Source organism: Lepidochelys kempii, chromosome 1 (assembly GCF_965140285.1).
Source record: "Lepidochelys kempii isolate rLepKem1 chromosome 1, rLepKem1.hap1, whole genome shotgun sequence".
Classification (NCBI taxonomy): Eukaryota; Metazoa; Chordata; order Testudines; family Cheloniidae; genus Lepidochelys; species Lepidochelys kempii.
In genome coordinates, this window is record NC_136380.1 from 159282366 (window position 1) to 159303127 (window position 20762).

The following is a 20762-nucleotide window of genomic DNA, read 5'->3' on the forward strand; positions in this document are numbered from 1 at the left end:
GATTTTCTGTATAGAAAACTTGAAAAAAAAAAAAAAAATAGACCAAGTGCAAAAGACACAGGACAGAATTACCAGAGCAGAAATTGAAATTGTGGGGGTACCTTGCTTTAACATCCATAATGCTTTCTTGAAGCTCAGTGTAATTACTTTTGTTGTTGATCGTGGGGGAAGGGAATAAAATGTGGAGTCACCCACTTTTTTCCACCCAGTTTATCCCTCCCACATCCTCATATGCATACGTACCCACAAGAGAGGTTATAAGTTAAATGATAATACCTATATGAAAGGTTTCAGAGTAGCAGCCGTGTTAGTCTGTATTCGCAAAAAGAAAAGGAGGACTTGTGGCACCTTAAAGACTCTCAAAAGCTTATGCTCAAATAAATTGGTTAGCTACAGCTCACTTCATAGCTTTAAAACTATTAACTTCTGACTTCTTTATTTCTTGATCTGTTTATCTCCTCTGCCCCCAACTCTTTAGTATGGATTGGTGTTGTTCTAAGCTATCATTCACACCTGAAGGGGATCCTCCTTATTAAACAGTTTGATTATGTGGTGCCGCTTCCCAGGGGTAACCTGAGGTTGAGAGGCACCTCGCTACCCCCTGCCTTTAGCATGAAGAAGCCTTGTCTGTGCCTGGCTGGGGTCAGCTTCCTAACTCTGCTGGCCACGGGCAACATAAGCCGTCCCCTCTAGGCCTCACAGGCACCGCTGGTACTCTGCTGATCAGGGATTGGACTGTGCCTATCGCTAAACCCTCTGAGCATCTCCCTGGAGCGGCCAGCCCCTGGTCCACTGGTTGCTTGCAGTATGCACAAATTCGTTTCTCCCAAAAAAGCAGTATATGCCATCTTACCACTTCCACCTCAGATCACCGCTCTGCCAAACACACAGCACTTAGGTTTATGCTGAGATCATATCTATCTAAGTTTATTTAACCAAGTATAGAGATTCAGGTAGTAGCAAAGAGAAGTATTATAAACAAATGATTACATATAAAATAGAATCATAACTCTCTCTCAGTTTGGAGACGGGACTTATTTAACAAGATCCTCTCATGTCTAATAATAAAGTATTGCTCATCCAAAATCCGTGCAGCACTTTACAGCCAGACAGGCTTTGACTGACTCTTCTTTCATGAGACCTGTATGCTGTCAGTTTGCCGTCTACCTGAAGAATGTGGTGTGTGTTTTTGCACTCCAAGGGCTTGTTCCTGTACAGTGCTCATGCAGCTGCGCCACTGTAACGCTTTAACGAAGATGCTACTACACCGCTTGGAGAGCGTCTCCTGTCAGTGGAGTTAATCCACCTCCCTGCGCAGCAGTAGCTGTGTCCGCAGGAGAAGCTCTTCTGTCAGCCTAGCACTGTCTGCATGAGGAGTTAGGTTGATATAACTATATCGCTCAGGGGAGTGGATTCTTCCCGCTTCTGAGTGAGATAGTTGTACCGATGCAGGTCTGTACGTGTAGACCTGGCTCAGGATAAACCAAACCGGTCCTTGGTCTTTATTCATAAACAGGACACCCCCTACTCTTTCTTCCTGTAGATTTCCTCTCTTCAATTTCACAATCACTCAATTTGGACTGAGTCTACAAACAGGCCTACAGCATGAGGCATATGTGACGGGTTGGATCACAGAAACTCCTTTGGGAATGCCACCTGATGTGCCTAGACTAGCTCTGAGCCTGTCTTCCCTGCCAGCTTGGGACTTCAGTCCCTTGCCTGGTTTGAGCCAGACACACTTGCCTGCTGCAAACACAGATCCAAGTCTGAACCATGTCCCCCACAAGCTGCAGGCTTAACTGAAAACAGCTTAAGTGCTCCTATCTCCAGCACTCAGATATCCAACTCCCAACAGGGTCCAAACCCCAAATAAATCTGTTTTACCCTGTATAAAACTTATACAGGGTAAACTCATAAATTGTTCACCGTCTATAACACTGATAGAGAGATATGCACAGCTGTTTGGCCCCCCCAGGTATTAATACATACTCTGGGTTAATTAAGTAAAAATTGATTTTATTAAATACAAAAAGAGACAGAACAAAGTGAATTACCAAGCAAAATAAAATAAAACACGCAAGTCTAAGCCTAATACAGTAAGAAAACTGAATACAGATAAAAATCTCACCCTCAGAGATATTTCAATAAGCTTTTCACAGACTGAACGCCTTCCTAGTCTGGGCACGATCCTTTCCCCTGGTACAGTCCTGGTTCCAGCTCAGGTGGTAGCTAGGGGATTTCTCATGACTGCAGCCTCCTTTGTTCTGTTCCACCCCCTTATATATCTTTTGCATAAGGCGGGAGTCCTTTGTCCCTCTCTGGGTTCCCACCCCTCCTTCTAAATGGAAAAACAACAGGTTAAAGATGGATTCCAGTTCAGGTGACATGATCACAAGTTACTGTAAGACTTCATTGCATACATGTATACAGGAAGACTTACAAGTAAACAGAGCCATCTACAGTCAATTGTCCTGGTTAATGGGAGCCATCAAGATTCCAAACCACCATTAATGGCCCACACTTTGCATAATTATAATATGCCCTCAGTTATATTTCATATTTCTAGTTTCAGATACAAGAATGATGTATACATACAATTAGGATGACCACATTCAGTAGATTATAAGCTTTGTAAAGATACCTTACAAGAGACCTTTTGCATGAAGTATATTCCAGTTATGTTATATTCTCACTCATTAGCATATTTTCATCAAATCATATATAGTGCAACCTCACCGCTTACAATACACAATAGGACAGACAGGGAGGTAGGTGTTAATTACCTCCTGCATGAAGGGAATATTTCTGAGGTATGTCACCTCCTGGTAACCTCCCTTAACTCCAAGACCTGAAAAACATTATTTTCAGTATAAATACATAACTCCTTTAATTATTATCTGCACATACATTTCTCAATGATTATGATGACCAGTGGGCTACCAACTCTTGGTGGAGACCTCACATACCACCCTTCGGTGAATTATTATGCAGATACCCAGCCCAGGGGAATCCCTTTAACACCGTATAATATTCTGCTAGTCAGCACCAAGAGCTCCCTGTGACGCTTACCTTAGGTTAGTTGTTGTTGCTCTCAGAGCACTCAGTAATGTCTACACTTTATTTATAATATTAGACTTTTTGGCTTAGATCACAATGGAAATGAGTTTGGCTTCTGGTGGATGCTTGTCCAAATTACAACACTACCATACAACTTGATGAGACTGCCAGAGTCTGTGCTTAGTACAGACCTGACTGGCTCTTTCTAATCCTGATCGCTATAACTATCTCTAAAGTGGATTGGCAGTGTTGTGGGAGGAAGCTTGTCCAGTGCTGGTCCAGACTGTGCCTTGCTGTAACTAGTGTTGTTAGCCCTTCTGTGACAGGCACAAAGTTTAAAACCCTCTTAAAATTTTGTGTATGTGTAAATGTAGATATGAGTTAGTCGTCAAATCATTGTACAAACTTTTTTTAGTTTTATTTACGTGGCTCTTTTGTCTAGAGTGTTTTAAAATCAAAATTATAAACAGAAAAATGAGCTCATTTTAAGACTGAAGATTTGGCATTTACCAGTGACAGAACTTTTGTTCAGAATTATACTAGACAGGTTTTTTCAAATGCTAATTTGTGTCCGTAAAAGCACTTTTTCAGATGCCCATTATTTTTGTTATACACATTTCTAAAATACTCATCACCAGAGTATCTAGGTAAGAGATAATAAATGAGAAACTTGCTTCTCAGATTCTCCTGTGAAAACGCCAGCTAAAGTGAAGGTGATTGAAAAGGATTTCTCAGTTCAAGCAATCCATTGTCAAGGTGCTCCGGTCAGCAAAGTGTTATCCTCTTCAGATACAGGTAAGAGAGAAACTTCCAGAGCCTGTATCTATATCCCTTTTTCTCTCCTATGCCATAGATTATCCTAAAACATTAAATTAACAGCAGGACCTATGCCTTAATGCCTTCTGGCAGGTATCCTAGCATTTGTTAGCAAATATTACAGTTAGTGTAGAAGTCTGAGTGTAACTAATTCCTAACTTCCTGAAAATCTGCCAAGGAACTGTGCTGTTGGGAGAGAAGGGAAGCCAATGGAGCAGCAGCCAGGTTGGCTCCTCTTTACTTGTCAACTGAATATCTCTTTCCTATGCATCCCTGGGCTCCATGGGATTAGGAAGGTGCAAAGATTCCCTAATCCACAATTCCTAAACTTCTTCCACCGGAGGGGACAGTGCACAAAAGCCCTGTGAGTGGGACTGCTGCTGAGTCCTCCTGTCAGAGGAGGTGCGCTCTCCCTTGTGTCTAAATTAGAGGAAGAGAAAGATGGCCTACGGAAGTCAGAAGATTGGATTATCTTCTAGCTCTGCCACTGACTCACTTTGTGACCTTAAGCAACTCGTGTATTCTCATTGTGCCTGCTTCTCTACCTTTTGTAAATAACCCAGTAGATAGAAGATGAAGTGTGTTTAAAATACTAGGTAGTGATGGTGGTAGAACCGTTCTTCTTGTATTCACTTTTGGCATGTGGTTACATATGCTTTTTAATCTATTTAAATATAGACCCAAACCTTTCAAGCGTATATAAGTGCAAACACTTTTTCCCCCCCTCCATATTTTGAATCTTCAGTGTCCTTATTTATATGGTCTTGTAGATGTCTTCCTGCAGTCTGAAAATAGTCAAAATGCACTTCAAAGAAAAAAAAAATTCCTTTATCCACAGTCCTTGTCCTTCACTCCTTGTGTCACAGTGAACATCACTCCCTTCTTGGAACTATAGTATCATGGAAATTAATAATTGTAGAGACTCATTATGTCATCTTTAAATGGCACATGCTGTGGAGTTTACTGCTCCTTTGGGGTAGAGATTAGAGCACACGGCACACTCTCTGGAGCCAATTCACACAATTCCTGAGACAGACGGAGGGTTTGCTGGATGATGAAGTTCTGCTGGCCCAAGGATAAAGATCTATGGTAGGTAGGCTGTTGTACATCAATGCAGGGACTGGAGTTCATGCAGATTACTTTAAATATTTTTTTTGTTTGTTTTCGCGTAGGCCTCTTTAAGGTCTATTTGTTTACTTCATTTGTAACATTTAAACCAACCTGATAGCTTTCTTTGACAGGGTAACAAATCTTGTGGATGGGGGAAGCAGTAGGCATGGTATTTATTGACTTTAGTAAGGCTTTTGATACTGTCTCGCATGACCTTCTCATAAACAATCCAGAGAAATACAACCTAGATGGAGCTATTATAAGGTGGGTGAATAAACCATTTCCAGAGAGTAGGTATCATTGGTTCACAGTCAAGCTTGAAGGACATATCGATTGGGGTCTCGCAAGCTGTGTTCCCTCTGAGCTGCGTGGTCGCGTGGCAGTCCAGGAGTGAATTGGGTGCCGCGCACTTGATTAGCAGAACCACACATGTCAGTGTGTGTTCAGGTGCCCCTCCATACTGTTCTGCAGCCGCGTTGCTCCTTCCTCCAGCAGCTCCTGGGACCCTCCTGCTTGCTGTGCAGAACTGGGGAGGGTGGGAGAAGGAGAGGCACTGATGTCAGGGTGTCCACCTCCCCCCGGCCCATTTAGGCCATCTCCACAGAGCAGGGGAGAGGGGACAGGGCACAGGAGCAGTAGAGCTGCTGGCAGCTGCTGTGGTCTGAGCCTTCTAGTGAGTGCCTTAAAGAGACAGTGCGCGCACACACACCCACACAGTCTCTTTCATACTTACCTTCCAACACATACTTTTGTTGTTGTTACTTCTTGGTACTTCCTGAAATGTGCACATATTCTCTGTAATTTTATTCTTTTCGTTTTTTGACTGGTCTGTGCATTTCATAATTTTATTTCTCTCATGCTTAAATTTAATTATTTGAGTAGTAGTGAGTTCTAAAATGCCTAACCTGTCCTGGCTGGAGTAATTATCCCTATGGTAACTTTAAAAAAAAAAAATTATACCTAGGTTTTTTGTTTCTACTGGTGGCGCACATCCGCACATTACCGTGATATTGGTGCACATAACAAAATTCATTCCGCACGTGGATGGAGAAAATAGAGGGAACATTGCCCGCAGGGATCAGTTCTGGGCAGTTCTGTTCAAGATCATCATCAATGATTTCGATAATGGCATAGGAGTACACTTTTATAAAGTTTGCAGATGATATCAAGCTGGGAGTGGTTGCAAGTGCTTTGGAGAATAGGATTAAAATTCAAAATGATCTGGACAAACTGGAGAAATGGTCTGAAGTAAATAGGATGAAATTCAATAAGGACAAATGCAAAGTACTCCACTTAGGAAGGAACAATCAGTTGCACACATACAAAATGGGAAATGACTGCCTAGGAAGGAGAACTGCAGAAAAGGATCTAGGGGTCATAGTGGATCACAAGCTAAATGAGTGAACAATGTAACACTGTTGCAAATAAAGCAAACATCATTCTGGGATGTATTAGCAGGAGTCTTGTAAGCAAGACATGAGAAGTAATTCTTCCGCTCTATTCCACGCTGATTAGGCCTCAACTAGAGTATTGTGTCCAGTTCTGGGAGCCACATTTCAGGAAAGATGTGGACAAATTGGAGAAAGTCCAGAAAAGAGCAAAGAAATGATTAAATGTCTAGAAAACATTGAAAAAATTGGGTTTGTTTAGTGTGGAGAATAGAAGACAGAAGGGACATAAGTTTTCAAGTACATAAACGGTTGTTACAAGGAGGAGGGAGAAAAATTGTTCTCCTTAACTGCTGGGGATAGGACAAGAAGCAATGGGCTTAAATTGCAGTAAGGGCGGTTTAGGTTGGACATTAGGAAAAGCTTGCTAACTGTCAGGGTGGTTAAGCACTGGAATAGATTGCCTAAGGAGGTTGTGGAATCTCCATCACTGGAGATTTTTGAGACCAGGTTAGGCAAACACCTGTTAGGGATGGTCTAGATCAGGGGACCTCAAACTGTAGGGCGCTCTCTCCCCTCCCCCCCAGAGGGTCATGGAGGAACCTTTCGGGGGGGGCCCTGGGCTAGCTCCCATGGGGGGTGGTGAGGGAGCACAGCCAAGCCCTGCTCCATCCCCAGCTCTGCTCTGTCCCCGCTCCAGCCTTGGCCCCTGTCAAGGCTCATTCCCTACTCTGGCACTTCCAGTGCAGAAGGTGGGGGCCTGCAAGGATTCTAAAAATTAATACAAGCCTGGAGTGGAAAGTATTAAACTCCCAAGGTTACAGCTTTTCTCTGACCTTGAGATTGGTAGATGCTGCTACCACTCAAGTGCAGAACCCCTTTGAGAGCCCAGGAAGGCGCACTTGGGAATTACTTCCTGTGGGGGTACCTTCAAACCCCATCCCAAGGGAAGAGCTGAGAAGGGGGGGGGCGGGGCGCAAGGGAAATCAGCTGTTCCACCAGCTAATTAAACAATGTGTGCATTAACCTCTTAAGACACAGAAATCCGATTCTGCTCTTAAAGGTAAATTTTATTTTATTTTTTAAAAAAAAGAAGGAAGTACATCTGGTAATTCAGGCTATTGCTAGATCTTAAAAGAGCACTACAAGTATTAAGCACCAAGAATAGCTTTCTTGAGGTCCAGCTTAAAGGTTACCAGCAAAACAAAAGCACTTGGGGTTAGCACAGAGGAATCCACAAGCCATAAAGAAATAAAAGGGATAAACCTAATTGTGTCTTCCTAGACATTTCCTGATCTATTTACATATCTGGGTTTTTAAATGAGTACTTTCTAGATAGGATACTGATGATTTTTTTTTTTCATACCTGGCCCAAGCTTCTTACAGGATAGCTGCTGCCCTGTCCACCTCTCCACTGGAGAACAACCACAGACAGACAAAAGGGGAGTCGTTTTTCAATTTTAAAATGTTCTAGCCTTCCCATTTGCTCTTTTGGCCAGGTGCCCACTCACTGCCTTTTACCTATGCATAGCAGTGAGACTTTACGGGTAGAGCAATTAGAGAACAGCTACTTAACAGGATTTTATAGCTACTAGCTGGCTGGGTGTCCATAAAAGGGAGCTACCTTCCCCCCTCCCCCTCCGCCTTCATTTATCACAGTCCCCGACTGCAGCCCAACCGTGGCTTCCACTCCTGGCCCCAGCCTTGGCCCCTGGCTGTGGCTCCGTTCCTGGTCCCAAACCTGCCCTCAGCCTTGGCCTCCTTACCCTGTCCGTGTCCTGTCCCTGGCTCAAGCGGGGGTAGGGGTGGGGCAACTGTGAAAAGTTTGGGGACCACTGAGCGGGTAATACTTAATCCTGCCATGAGCTCAGGGGACTGGACTAGATGACCCATCAAGGTCCCTTCCAGTTCTATGATTCTATTATTCTATGCCCAGAGAGACTCTGAAGCTTCATGTACAATCTTGGAAGAGTGAATGATATACCTATTCCAGGATACAAAGGAAGGATGTGGGCATGGAATGGAAACTAATAGTAAAATGATCATTTGGCTTATACTTGGTTCATGTGGTGTTTAGTTCCATGATTGCTGTAGATCTGTATATTTTTGTGTTTAAAATTCAAGCTGTCTTCCTTTTCCTCCTCTTACGCTTTGCTCAGCACTTAAACCCTTGCATACTTTTTATCTTAAAGCACTTTCCTTTCTTTTCAGAGCTGCTGGTGTTGAATGGCACTGATCCAGTTGCTGAAGCAGCCATTCGACAGTTAAGTGAGTCTGCAAAGCAGAAGCTGAAATCTCCAAGAAAGAAAAGCACCATTATCATATCAGGAGTGTCCAAGGTAGAGTTCAAAATCACACATGTTTTTAATGCGCGACACTGAAGAGACGCTTTGCTTTGCTGAGTATGATACTTGAACTCGCACTCTACTCTCTCCCATTTGACAGTTTTTGCAGAAGCTGGGTTTTATATCCTTGTTGCTTCAGAAATTAAGTGTTGCAAGTTAAGCCTAAAAGCAGAGAGTTAATCAGACACAATTTAGCCAGATGACTAACTTTACTAGATAGAGGCTGTTCTCTTAGGAGGTGGGGCTGTGGTTGGAGTTGGGGAAGACCTGTCCAGACTCAGCAGCCTGGTGAGAATTCCAGCTGCGAGTCCAAGAGATGGTGTTGGAATTCCTACCAAGCTATAGTCCCTAGACTGAGAATGGGGGCTTCATCTTTCAGACCGAGCTCCCTGTAAAAGAGGTTGTGTTGTTTTTTTTTTGTTTTGTTTTTGGTTTTTTTAAAGCCCCACCACTCTCTCTGGCTGCCGGAAAAGAAAAGAAGCTTTTTGTCTCTTTATGTTCCCTATCCCCATAAAGCCACCTGGCTGCTCTCCCCCAACCCCCATCTTGTTCATTCTCCCTACCGAATAGCTCCAAGGCCTCTGCTGCTTCTCACTTTTCCAAGCTGCCGGGCAGTGAAATTTACTGCTGTTTTGTCATTTTTCACAGCTACTTGAAGGATTCTGAGGAGAAGCAGTGCAAGCTGACATGACCCTTGTCTGTCTGCACTGTGCTGTGTTGGCGTGAAAGCTGGGAGCAGCAGCATTGAAACTGTCTGCAAAATGGGGATGATGGCACTACATAGACTTGCATTTAGCAGACTTTCATAAAGGTTCCTTTGCCACCATAAGGTCCTAAAACCTTGTTTTTTTTCTTTCTTTCTTTTTAACCAAAGTTTAGATTTTTCTGGAAGTTGATACCTTTTTAGTTCCTTCCACACAGATGCTTACTTGCAAAGGAAGGTCTTCTACTGACCAGTAGTGATTACTGCAGTGGATTTTTTTTAATTTTTTTTTTTTTTTAAATCAAGCCCAAATCATTTTGTTAAAGCCAAATTTGATTTAGCTCTGTGCTCTGCTAAGAAAAGGAGCAAAGAGAATATGCAATAATGTGGATTTCTGGCAGTATCTGGGCAATGCAGACAGGGTGCAAAGAATGAATAAAACCCTTGTGGAGGAGATTGGTTTGTCCAGCAAATAGTGTCTTTTTTTTTATTTTTTTGTCTCTTTCACTGTGGCAGACCTCCTTATCTCAGGACAGTGAAGCTACACTGATGATGGACTATGCAGCAGCCATGGATGACTCATGTAAAGAGAAGGCTCCTTCCTTGGTGGGGGAGTCTACCACAGAAGTCCCCTCCAATAAAAAACTACCACTATCTGCTTCACAAATGCTACCTGCAACTGACCTAGAGGAAAATAGCCATAATGTGTGGGACTTGGATAACAGCAGCCAACAATGGAACAGCAATGCAATTTTAGACCAGGACTGTGAAGAGATGACCGGGAGTTCATTAAGTGTCTCGGAATCTGGGAGTGTGAAAAAATCTAAAGGTATATGAGCTCTCTTGACACTTGCCTAGAATTGTATCGAAGTACTGATTTCTATAGCTGAACTTCAGTGTCTTTGTCAAGCAGTACTATCAGGTGATTCTTTTCTATTCTTACCTTCTTTTCCCCTCTTAAACTTCAAGTGGATTTGGTGCTGGTAAAAAATGCCTGACTGATAACCCTGAAGAATTAAATCCTCTAGCTAACCACAAAAAATACAGTACAGGCTTCCCCACACTGTGCCCCTCCATCACGATATGGAAAGACTTGTTCCAGGAGAGAGAGGGTAAATTGCTCCAAATCCATTCAGTCATCGGGCTTCTGAGGCGATCAGTGACCAAACTGCGAATCCACTGATGCAAATTCTTTCTGGTAAATTAAGATCAATAGTGAGGGCCCAAATAAAGAGAGAAAACCAGTACAAATCCACAATCACCTCCATCATCCCCTCTGTGCACAACCCCTCCCCTTCCCCCTCCCCTCCCCACAAAAGGAGATTTGTGTCTCTGATTAACTTTTTACTCTTTGTGCATATTAAACTACCCATTGAACAGTTTGTCCCTCTCCCCTCTTGCCTCTTTCAATAATACAAGTGTTTACAAAAGAGAGTGACACACAGGATGTGATTGTTTTCTTTAAATAAGGGACAAATTGTTTTGTTATCACAACTGATACTTGCCTGAGTGTGTCTGCAGGCTGCAAATGACTTGGGCATGTCTTGTGGCTCATTAGATTTTCTTCCTCCCTGTCCTCAAACTAACTTTGGAGACACATTTGAGTCTCACTTCTTCTGTTCTTTGGCTGGTGGGATTTTGAACCTGAAAGAAGCCAGCTGGGAACACTCTGTTCAATGGACTCCACTCACCCACTTGCCTGTTACTAGTGTAGGAGAGAGGCAAGTCTAAGGGCCACTGTCCAGTAGCTGCCAAAGTTCTTATGTATGCCATCCCCCTCAAGACCTCTTCTGCCTTTTTTTTTTTTTAATGGCCTTCATGAATAGTACTGTAAACCCCACCACAAAATTTTTATCTCTCGTGCTTTAAATTCATAATCTCTGCCGTAAAATATACCGTGGATCTTTACGTGCTGAGGTTTCTCTCATTCTGTCGTGATTTTTCCCATCTTGTCTTTCCTGGCAGTCACTTATTGTTAGCAACTTACCTGAAGCTGTCGAGGTAAATGAGCAGTTTGGCAAATGTGTCCATAAGCTGGCCATTAAGAAGTGCATTATAGTTTTGTCTGTGCTTAACTGTCCCATATTTTGAGACCTGAATATTAGGAAATACGTGATTCCAGGGTGGCACTGTCACTAAGCCTCTGGACTGATTTCAACATTTACCTTGGAAAACAGTCTTGTATTTGAGTAGCTGTTTGGGTGGGGTGGCTGTTAAAAATGCAGTTTCATTAAAAACAGACTCTCTTTTCTTTCTCTGTACAAGCTGACTGCTCAGACTTAAATGCTACTCTCTCGTCTATTTTTAAAATAATTGTGTTCACCATCTCCTAACTCTTCAGTAGAAACAGTCTGAGTTCATGATGCAATACAAGAGTGCAAAAAAAACACAATACATCCGGTGTCCGATTCTTACATATTGTGAGGATGTTTGTGTCACATTCCACAAATAGCACAATGTTGTTCTACACAAAAGCCTGTCCAAAAAAAGATATTCACAGTCTAACTGTGGGGCTCTTGTATGTTCTCTGACAGCATCGTGGCTTTTGTGAAGCAAGATAGGAATATTTCCTCCTTCCCTCATCAGCCCCTGGCTAAGTTACGCTAGTACAAGATGTTTGTTTAAAAACTCACATCTGCATTCATTTTGCAGGGGAAGCGTTTGCCAAATGTTCTACTTAACAAAAAAAAATCCTTCAAGTACAATGTTAATGGTTCACAATTTGTACTGTCTTTCATTATTATTTTTGCTCTTGCATGTGTTGCTTTTTACATCTTATTACCTTTCTGACTTCATCTTTCTTACTCATGCCTTTTGTAAACTTAAGAGGACTACTATGCCAACCTGAATTAATTGCCTACACAGTAAGTTATTTTTGTTTTACTTTTATTAAAGAAAATGTAGCTTTACCGAGAGACACTTATTGCAAAAGTGAAGCAAAACTTTAGTTGTTTTCTCACCTATTATCCTCTTCCCTGTGTCAGGGTTGGGTTTTTTTCCCTCTCTCCGCAATGCCTTCATTTATGTAGAGAGTTCTTAGCAGCTTAGTCTGTAGTAGCAAGTCATTCTAATTGTAGGTGTGTTACCGTTACAAATAATTGAATTGGGGCAGGGAAGATTGAAGATAACGGATTGGGGAAACTTGGATAATTACTGCAATTTTCCTGACATCTTGTGATATTTCTATGGCATTCATCCGTGTAGTAACTAGGAGCCTACCAAAGTCATGCATGTGCAAACTACAGATGATTACATAGCCCTACATGAATAGTGTGTGTGTGTGTTACAAATTGTTTATGGGTTTCTTACGCTTTCCTAACAATCCTCAATTATTTGAGCTATAATATCTTTATATTTAAAATATTGCAATATTGTTTCAAAAACCGTACTATTCATTACATACATAGTGCACGTTTGTTTGCCTTTATGGAGCCAAGCAAAAAATTAAGACTTGAACGTGACTTGAACTCCTTCAGAGTGCTTGCTAAGGATTCATCGTGCCCCACTCCCTTTCTCTTGCCAGAAATAACGAAAGGATTGCATGAGAATACACGCTGATTTCGTATTTGCTTTCACCTGTTTCCAGTCACTTGTCCGTCCATCCGAATGCCTAGCTAACCTGGCTGTTTCACCAGCAGCTCCTCCTGAAAGAAAGATATTCCTGCTTCCAGAAGTGTAGATTGAACATTTAAAGTATAAGCCTTACCAGAGTGAAAGCAGAGGCATGTATTAAATAACTATATTGCACTTCTTAAATGAAAGCTACTTTTGTGAAATAGAGAAGACTGGGAGAAGGAGGGGCTTTAGTCTGAAGCCATGAATAGTGTGGAGACATGGGATAGGAAACTCATTAATTTAAAAAAAAAAAAAAAAAAAAGTACTTAAACACAATTCTTCAATAATCAATTTGAGTGGGAGTGGGGAACAATGTTGTACAGGACAACAACTATTCTGGTATTAACAGTAAGGATATTGCACTGAATTTCATTAGGGTTTATCTTTATATGATGCATTTGACAGGAGATGCCATTGACAATAATGGTAGCCATTTCCAATTTCCAGGACAGTATAATGTAAAAAGTTTCCCCGTCTGCCTTGGTTTCTGTATTCATAGGTAATGACAACAAAGCAAAGCGAATGGCATCAAGATGGTGATGGGTGCCAATAAAAGAACCTAGCTAGAATCATTAGATTAGATAGTGGTGTGGATACAAGCTAGTGTGAAGGTACAGCACTGGCAAGTTAATAATGGAGACCACATTTTGTTCTCTTGTACTAGTGTGAGCTCCAGAGAGGAAGATCATGACTACTTGATGCTCACTGTTTGGGGTCCTAAGCTGCACTCCCCTCCAAGTTCTTCATTTTCACTACCAATTTCCAATCTGCATGAACCCTCTAGAGGAGATGAAAATGCCACCACCCCACTGTACACAAAACCAAGTTGTCATTTTAAATCTATATTGCTAGACCATCCTTTTAATACCAATGTAGGCTGACCTCTCCTCTTAACTTCAGGGTTTTGTATCAGTCACTGACTAATTCCATGCTTCTGCCTCACAGTTAAGGCTATGTGCACACACAAAACAGGATCACATACAGAAGAGAGAATTCTTAAAAGTGGGGGACTGCTGGCTCCCAAAAGCAATCCATTTTCTTACAGAAAGAAAAGATTACTGATGACTTGTTTTGCATATGCAAATTTATTGAAGAGAGACAGGCTGTAGTTGGTATGACCGCATAACACATGACACAGTTGCCTTTTCATGCATTAATCAAGGACATGAAAAATACTTTTAGTAATACAATCCTGGAGTATTAATTTATTACATAACTACTTATGTCCATTTTAAAAACCCTGTTTGGGGAATTTTGAAGAGTTTGGCGGCTAAATTCTAACAAGTTTGTCTGAGCAGGTGCAAACTGAGATTTCTCAAAGATTTATTACTCGTCCAGATTTGGGCTTTTTTTTTCCCTCACGGAAACAGCAAATGGCACATCCTTGACAGCAGGCTCCCTGCCAAATGCGAAGGCACTAGAGTGTCTTAAACACTTGCAAGAATGTTTGTTTTGCCCACGTTAAAAACAATGTATGTTTCCCTAGCCTCCTTTTCTGAAACAGCTGAATCCTTTCTGCTGAAATTTTAAAAATGAAGACATTTAGCCTGAGGCAGACACCTGCTGGAAATTTGCCATGCCCAGTCAGCTAAAGTTAGGCAAAGTTATAAGCACCTGACAACAGGTCCTTATAATGGCAAGTGTTGGGCAACTTAACTGTAGGTGGCGCTACCAGCTCCATCTATAATACACCCTGACTTGTAAAGGCACATGGTAGGTAGCGCTCTTAATAAATTAGCGTTTTACAGATGCCAATGGGGATCCTGAACTTGGAATTTAAATGCCAACTTCATCTTGTGCATAAACTAGCTGTATACACTCTTTCCCCCCCCCCCCCCCACCCAGCTTCCTTGATGTTTCAGCAGCAATCCATGCACTAGATATCTGGGCGGAAGAGGGCAGAGTGTATGTGTATTTCTGAACATGTCATCCCATTCATTGCATATCTCTTCCCCCATACCACATACTGTCCTTCCTAGTGTATTGGAAGGATTAAATCCACCTGAATGGGATGTGAGAACTCGAAGATCCTGGAATGTTGTTGCAGCCGACAGTGAATGCTATGTATGTATCATGGGCTTTAAGAGAGCAACTGAAACGAAGCAAATGAAAGGGAAGAGAAGTCTACAGTACTTGTGGATTGCCCTTGAAAAGTTGGAGAATTCAAAGGATCTCCAATATTAACAAATTCTCATCTGTACCTTGTTCTGTAACAGCATCTCTGTCTTTTTCAACCACGCTCTTTTTTTCGAGGACTGAAGGAAAACTGACGTTCTCTTTAGTGCTCCTCTTAACGATAACCGTGAATGCCTACATTGCTTCAGATAATATTTTCTTACTTGGCTTTTCTATTACCTGTAAGTGTCTGTGCATAGATAGAGATCTCTAATTGCTGTAGGTCCTCATGAATCTGAGTGATTAGGTTAGAATGAAAAGTGCTATTTCCATGGTGTTGAGGGGAAGTAAAAAAAATTTTAAAAAATACACACACACACACACTTGCTCTTTAACTTAAGAGGCTAGACTTTCCCAAGATTCGCAAAAAGAAAAGGAGTACTTGTGGCACCTTAGAGACTAACCAATTTATTTGAGCATGAGCTTTCGTGAGCTACAGCTCACTTCATCGGATGCATACTGTGGAAACTGCAGAAGACATTATATATACACAGAGACCATGAAACAATATCTCCTTCCACCCCACTCTCCTGCTGGTAATAGCTTATCTAAAGTGATCATCAAGTTGGGCCATTTCCAGCACAAATCCAGGTTTTCTCACCCTCCGTCCCATCCCCCCCCCCCCCACAAACTCACTCTCCTGCTGGTAATAGCTCATCCAAAGTGACCACTCTCCCTACAATGTGCATGATAATCAAGGTGGGCCATTTCCAGCACAAATCCAGGTTTTCTCACACCCCCCCCCACACACACACACAAATTCACTCTCCTGCTGGCAATAGCTCATCCAAACTGACCACTCTCCTTATTGTTTCATGGTCTCTGTGTGTATATATAATGTCTTCTGCAGTTTCCACAGTATGCATCCGATGAAGTGAGCTGTAGCTCACGAAAGCTCATGCTCAAATAAATTGGTTAGTCTCTAACGTGCCACAAATACTCCTTTTCTTTTTGCGAAAACAGACTAACACGGCTGTTACTCTGAAACCTTTCCCAAGATTGTTCCATTTTGGGGCAGAGGGAGGATATGTCTGAATGTTGCTGGAAATACAGTAGCATACAATGTAGATGCATTCTGTCGTGAGCATCTAGTTGACAGTACAGATCGTGTACAGGCAAACTTAACTTATTGTGACTAGCTACAAAACAGAACTTGGATAGAGCATCGATGTTATCTAACCTAGAGAACTTTCATAATATTCTTGCTCCAGTACAGAACATTCTTGGTTTCCTAGTTTCTTTCACACTTAAGTATTTCAGAGGGCATAACTTAAAACTGACGATGATTATTTTTTAATAGAATGTTAAAAACAAAATAAAATGATGATCCATCGGGAAAAGCGTATTTATATCTAAATTCTCCATCTCGTTCACCTCTGTAGGTGGAATTTTGAAAAAAAGTGCAAAGCTGTTTTTCCGGCGGCGGCATCATCAGAAGGATCCAGGAATGAGCCAGTCGCACAATGACCTTGTTTACCTGCAGCAGCCAACGTCTGATGAAACACGAAGGAAGGGAGCAACGCTAACACGCATCCTTCACAAGAAAATTCTTTCTAAGAACAAAAGCAAGAATAAGCTGAATTGCACTTCCATGGAGCCATGTGTATAAAACCTAATGCTCTCTGAATGATACTTGCACATCAATTGATCAGCTGTTTACAAAACCATACTAGAAGATGTAAACACAGATTGTGACATGCATAAAATGATATTCACAAATGCAGTGGTTCTGGAATAAGCAGACAAAGCTTGGCTTCTGTTTTTCCAAAACACTTTTTTTTTTTTTTAAAGCCTTTAAGCAAGAAGAATCCCGTCCTCACCAGCCTACCCCAGCATAAATAGTGTTGATTGTATGATGACGGCATGGTCCCCGCCTCCCCACCCCAATCCAAGTTGTCACTCTGCATTCAATCCTGATTTGCAGAAGGTTTGAATCTACCACTCCTAGTGATGATATTTTTATTTTGGGGGGGATGGGGGTAGAGAAGATGGGTCGTACTGTAGAAGTGGTGTGACTGGGGAGGCTCACCTTTTTTTTAGAATATTAAATCTAGTTTACATTTAACTTCTAGACAACATGACTTCTTGGTTTCCAGATAGATGACTGGACTACTGTGAAGAGGTAATGTACCACTGTGGTTTTTGCTTCTGTAATATGAAACAATAGTAGCAGTGCAGATCTCAACTTGGGTTTCTAGACATGCTGAAAGTGGAAGCCGAGAGACCCTGATCTGGTTCCTGTTATAATTTGGAAACTGCTTTGTTTCTGAAAAAGGAAATAAAATGTTAAGACATCCTGCTGTAATAACTGCTAAATCAGTGTAGATAGACATGTACCTTTGATATTAGCCATAATGATGATTATGCAAATACGTATCCTAGAATATTTAATTCTGTGCATATATTGTGCTAAAAACCCTTTTTTTCTAGGTTTACTTTGTTCCCACTTGCAAACAAAGTATTTAAAAGGTCTTACTGTTACTTTTATTTCCCCACTATATGAGAAGCTAAACGTGCTAATGCAAAAGTTATGTTGGGGACTCTACTCCCTTATCTACAGTACTTTGTAGACCAGTATACTAGCAATCGTATCAAAAGCAAAGTTAGGAGCAATAAATTTTGTGTAGATCACATTTAATCCTACTTAGATTTGTATTAGTTCATGGTCTGATTTGCCAGTTACCAGTAGCCTGGAAAACAGAATTTTTGAAAAGTTTCTCTTTCCCCTCCTTCAGTTACAAGTTTACAAGTTTTGTCCTATGGTAAGGGAGTTTTTTTGGTTTGTTTGGGTTTTTTGTGTGTGTTTAAAATATATTGCAGTTGGCTCCTTTCTTTAAAATCTGGTAAAAGAAAAATTATAGTTCTCACTTAGTTAAACTGTCTAAGAAGAGGGGAATAAAACTTCAATCTCTATATGCATTTTACAGATAACATATTTTTCTCATGTATGCCTGTTTACACATTCCTTTGCCATATATGCATTCCCTGTTGAGAACATAGCACCCAATCCTGCTGTCTTTACCCAGGCAAACACTTGCGTTGCACCAGTATCACCACGAATCTAAACTGATACAATTCCATTGATGTAAACAGAATTGTGCCTGCTTCTGTCACTAGTGAATTTGGCCCAAAGACTTCAATAAGACATTTGACTGAGTAAGGATGGCAGCATTGTGCCTTAGCCTTAAAGTTATAGTTTCCAAAAATTGAAACTGTGGAATAATTGAACTAAGAGCTTTCAATACTTTTGGTAGGCTCCAGATTCCTTAGCAAAGATGTACTGAAGGGTATAAAACTGGGGTGGGGGAATCTTCAGCAAAAAATCAAATATCCAAAGAAATGAACCACCAAATGCTTTTAACTGAGCCTCTAGTTCCAAATACATTTTATTTGGCCTAGTAATAGCACTGTGGCAGTACTGTCATGCATACCATTTTGCAAAAAATATGTACTGTCAACAGTCTTGCTGTATTTGTTGTTATAAATACCTGCAGGCATTTTTAAACACTATTTTAAAAAAATCTTAAGTTTGTTGCAGTTGCAGTTTTTTGTAATATAACTATGCAACACTCTACAGCTTTTGTGGGTTTTTTATTTTGGGTTGTCTTTTTTTAAATCCGAAATCATTATGGATTTGGGATTAGGTTAAAATCCTACTTTCACATATTTGAGACTTCCTCCTTTTTTACTAACTTGCAAAAAACCGAGGTTAGGATTCCATATCTACTGTACAACAGCTGATGCTATCAGCACTAAAAGGCTGAGGCTGCACTCCTTTGGTGCACGCACAATTCCCCTTGATTTCATTAGGTGTTGGCATGTAATGGTAGGTAAAAGAGAGATCCCTTCCCTATTTAAAGTTTTTGAACTGGTCTACACTACAGACTTATATTGGTATAACTACATTGCTCAGGTTTAAAAATCCACACCCTTGAGCAATGTAGTTATACCACCCTACATCCTGCCCCCCATGGGAGGCAGATTAATTATGCTGGTGGGAGAGCTCTCTCCTGTCAGTTTAGAGTGTCTTTATTTAAAGCACTACAGTGACACAACTCAGTGCTACATCAATGCAGCATTTTAAGTGTAAACTTGCCCTTAGTGATGCTGTTTGCTGAAAGGAGGAAAAACAAAATTAAACCCTAAATGTCGTGGCCTTTCTAAACTAAAGTTTTCCTTAGGTGCATATCACCATAGTATACAAGAACCTAGGAAGTGCAGGATTAGGCCCTGATGAGTGAAAAGTATCACTGATTGTGAACAAAACATTTGACACTAAACATTTAAAGTCTGTTAAATTACTGAGTTGGGACTTTTGTGTACAAAACCTTGTGTGGCTCATCTTTTAAATTGGTGTGAGGGATTACATTCATCTTGGCAGAATGCAAGTAGGAGGCTCTCTCCTCCACCCCCAGTAGACCAGTAACTCTTGATTTTTATGGAAGTCTTGGATGACTGCCAAAATTTGAGTTTTGGTGGTGGGGAACTGAGGTGGAGACTAGTGTAACCTATTCTCAAGATGGAGGGGACAAAGACATTTGGGATAAAAGATTAATTTTTGTTAATAAATTAAAAGCTTCTCAATGGGCCCCTCCAAAATAGCCCTGTTCAGATGGATAGTGATTTAAGATTTGCCGCATGTGGCTAGGTCATTTTTCCCCTCTTCTAGAAATCACTGTAGATAGCATTGAGAGCATGTTAGCCATAGTCATTAGTTGTGAGCCCAAACTGACAGTTCAAATCCTCAGTATTTCAAATGTTCAAAATCATGATCCAGACCCCCCAAAATTATGAGATTAAAAATAAATGTGAGGGGGTTATATGCCCTCTGGTTTCTGAGCCTTTAGGGTGAACTTAGTCATGTTTTTCAAGCTTTCTTCTGCAACCATGAGGGCTAGGAACTTACTCTTATTTTTAAATGAAAGCTGAGATTCTCATGTAATTTTGTTTCCAGGCACTGGGGCTTTAAATAAAATCTCATATTGGAAAGCTCACCGTTAAAATTGCAAGAGCTAGCAACACTCAATCCTATGGGAATAGATGGGCACATACCAGTAGTTCACCTACAGCCTGCTCCCATTTAAGTGAACATGAGTTTTGCCACAGAGTTCAGCAAGATTGGGCATGGCACTTAACATTAACACTGGGTCCAATCCTCTCAGGTGCTAAATGCTTCCTGCCACAGTCTGTGAAGGTTTCAGAGTAACAGCCGTGTTAGTCTGTATTCGCAAAAAGAAAAGGAGTATTTGTGGCACCTTAGAGACCAACCAATTTATTTGAGCATGAGCTTTCGTGAGCTACAGCTCACTTCATCGGATTTCCACAGTATGCATCCGATGAAGTGAGCTGTAGCTCACGAAAGCTCATGCTCAAATAAATTGGTTGGTCTCTAAGGTGCCACAAGTACTCCTTTTCTTTTTGCAATCTGTGAAGAATATCAACGGGCACTGGGGCAGCACTGCACCTTGCAAGATCAGATCCAGCATGGTTCCCTAACTTTGGGGAAGGACAGGGGTTGTAATTTACAGACACACACACCTTAATAATTTTAGT

The 20762-nt window shown here is 41.2% G+C and overlaps 1 protein-coding gene across 1 annotated transcript in view; it reads left to right on the forward strand.

Annotated features, from left to right (window-relative positions):
- Positions 1 to 20433, forward strand: part of C2CD2 (C2 calcium dependent domain containing 2) — a 54137-nt gene extending 33704 nt beyond the window's left edge. Inside the window, exons 11-14 of the mRNA XM_073359954.2 lie at positions 3739 to 3852; positions 8583 to 8710; positions 9936 to 10248; positions 16592 to 20433. Of these exons, the coding sequence (XP_073216055.1) occupies positions 3739 to 3852; positions 8583 to 8710; positions 9936 to 10248; positions 16592 to 16818 (782 nt within the window). The 3' untranslated portion in view covers positions 16819 to 20433. The remainder of the gene's footprint in view (positions 1 to 3738; positions 3853 to 8582; positions 8711 to 9935; positions 10249 to 16591) is intronic.
- The last annotated feature ends 329 nt before the right edge of the window (positions 20434 to 20762 follow it).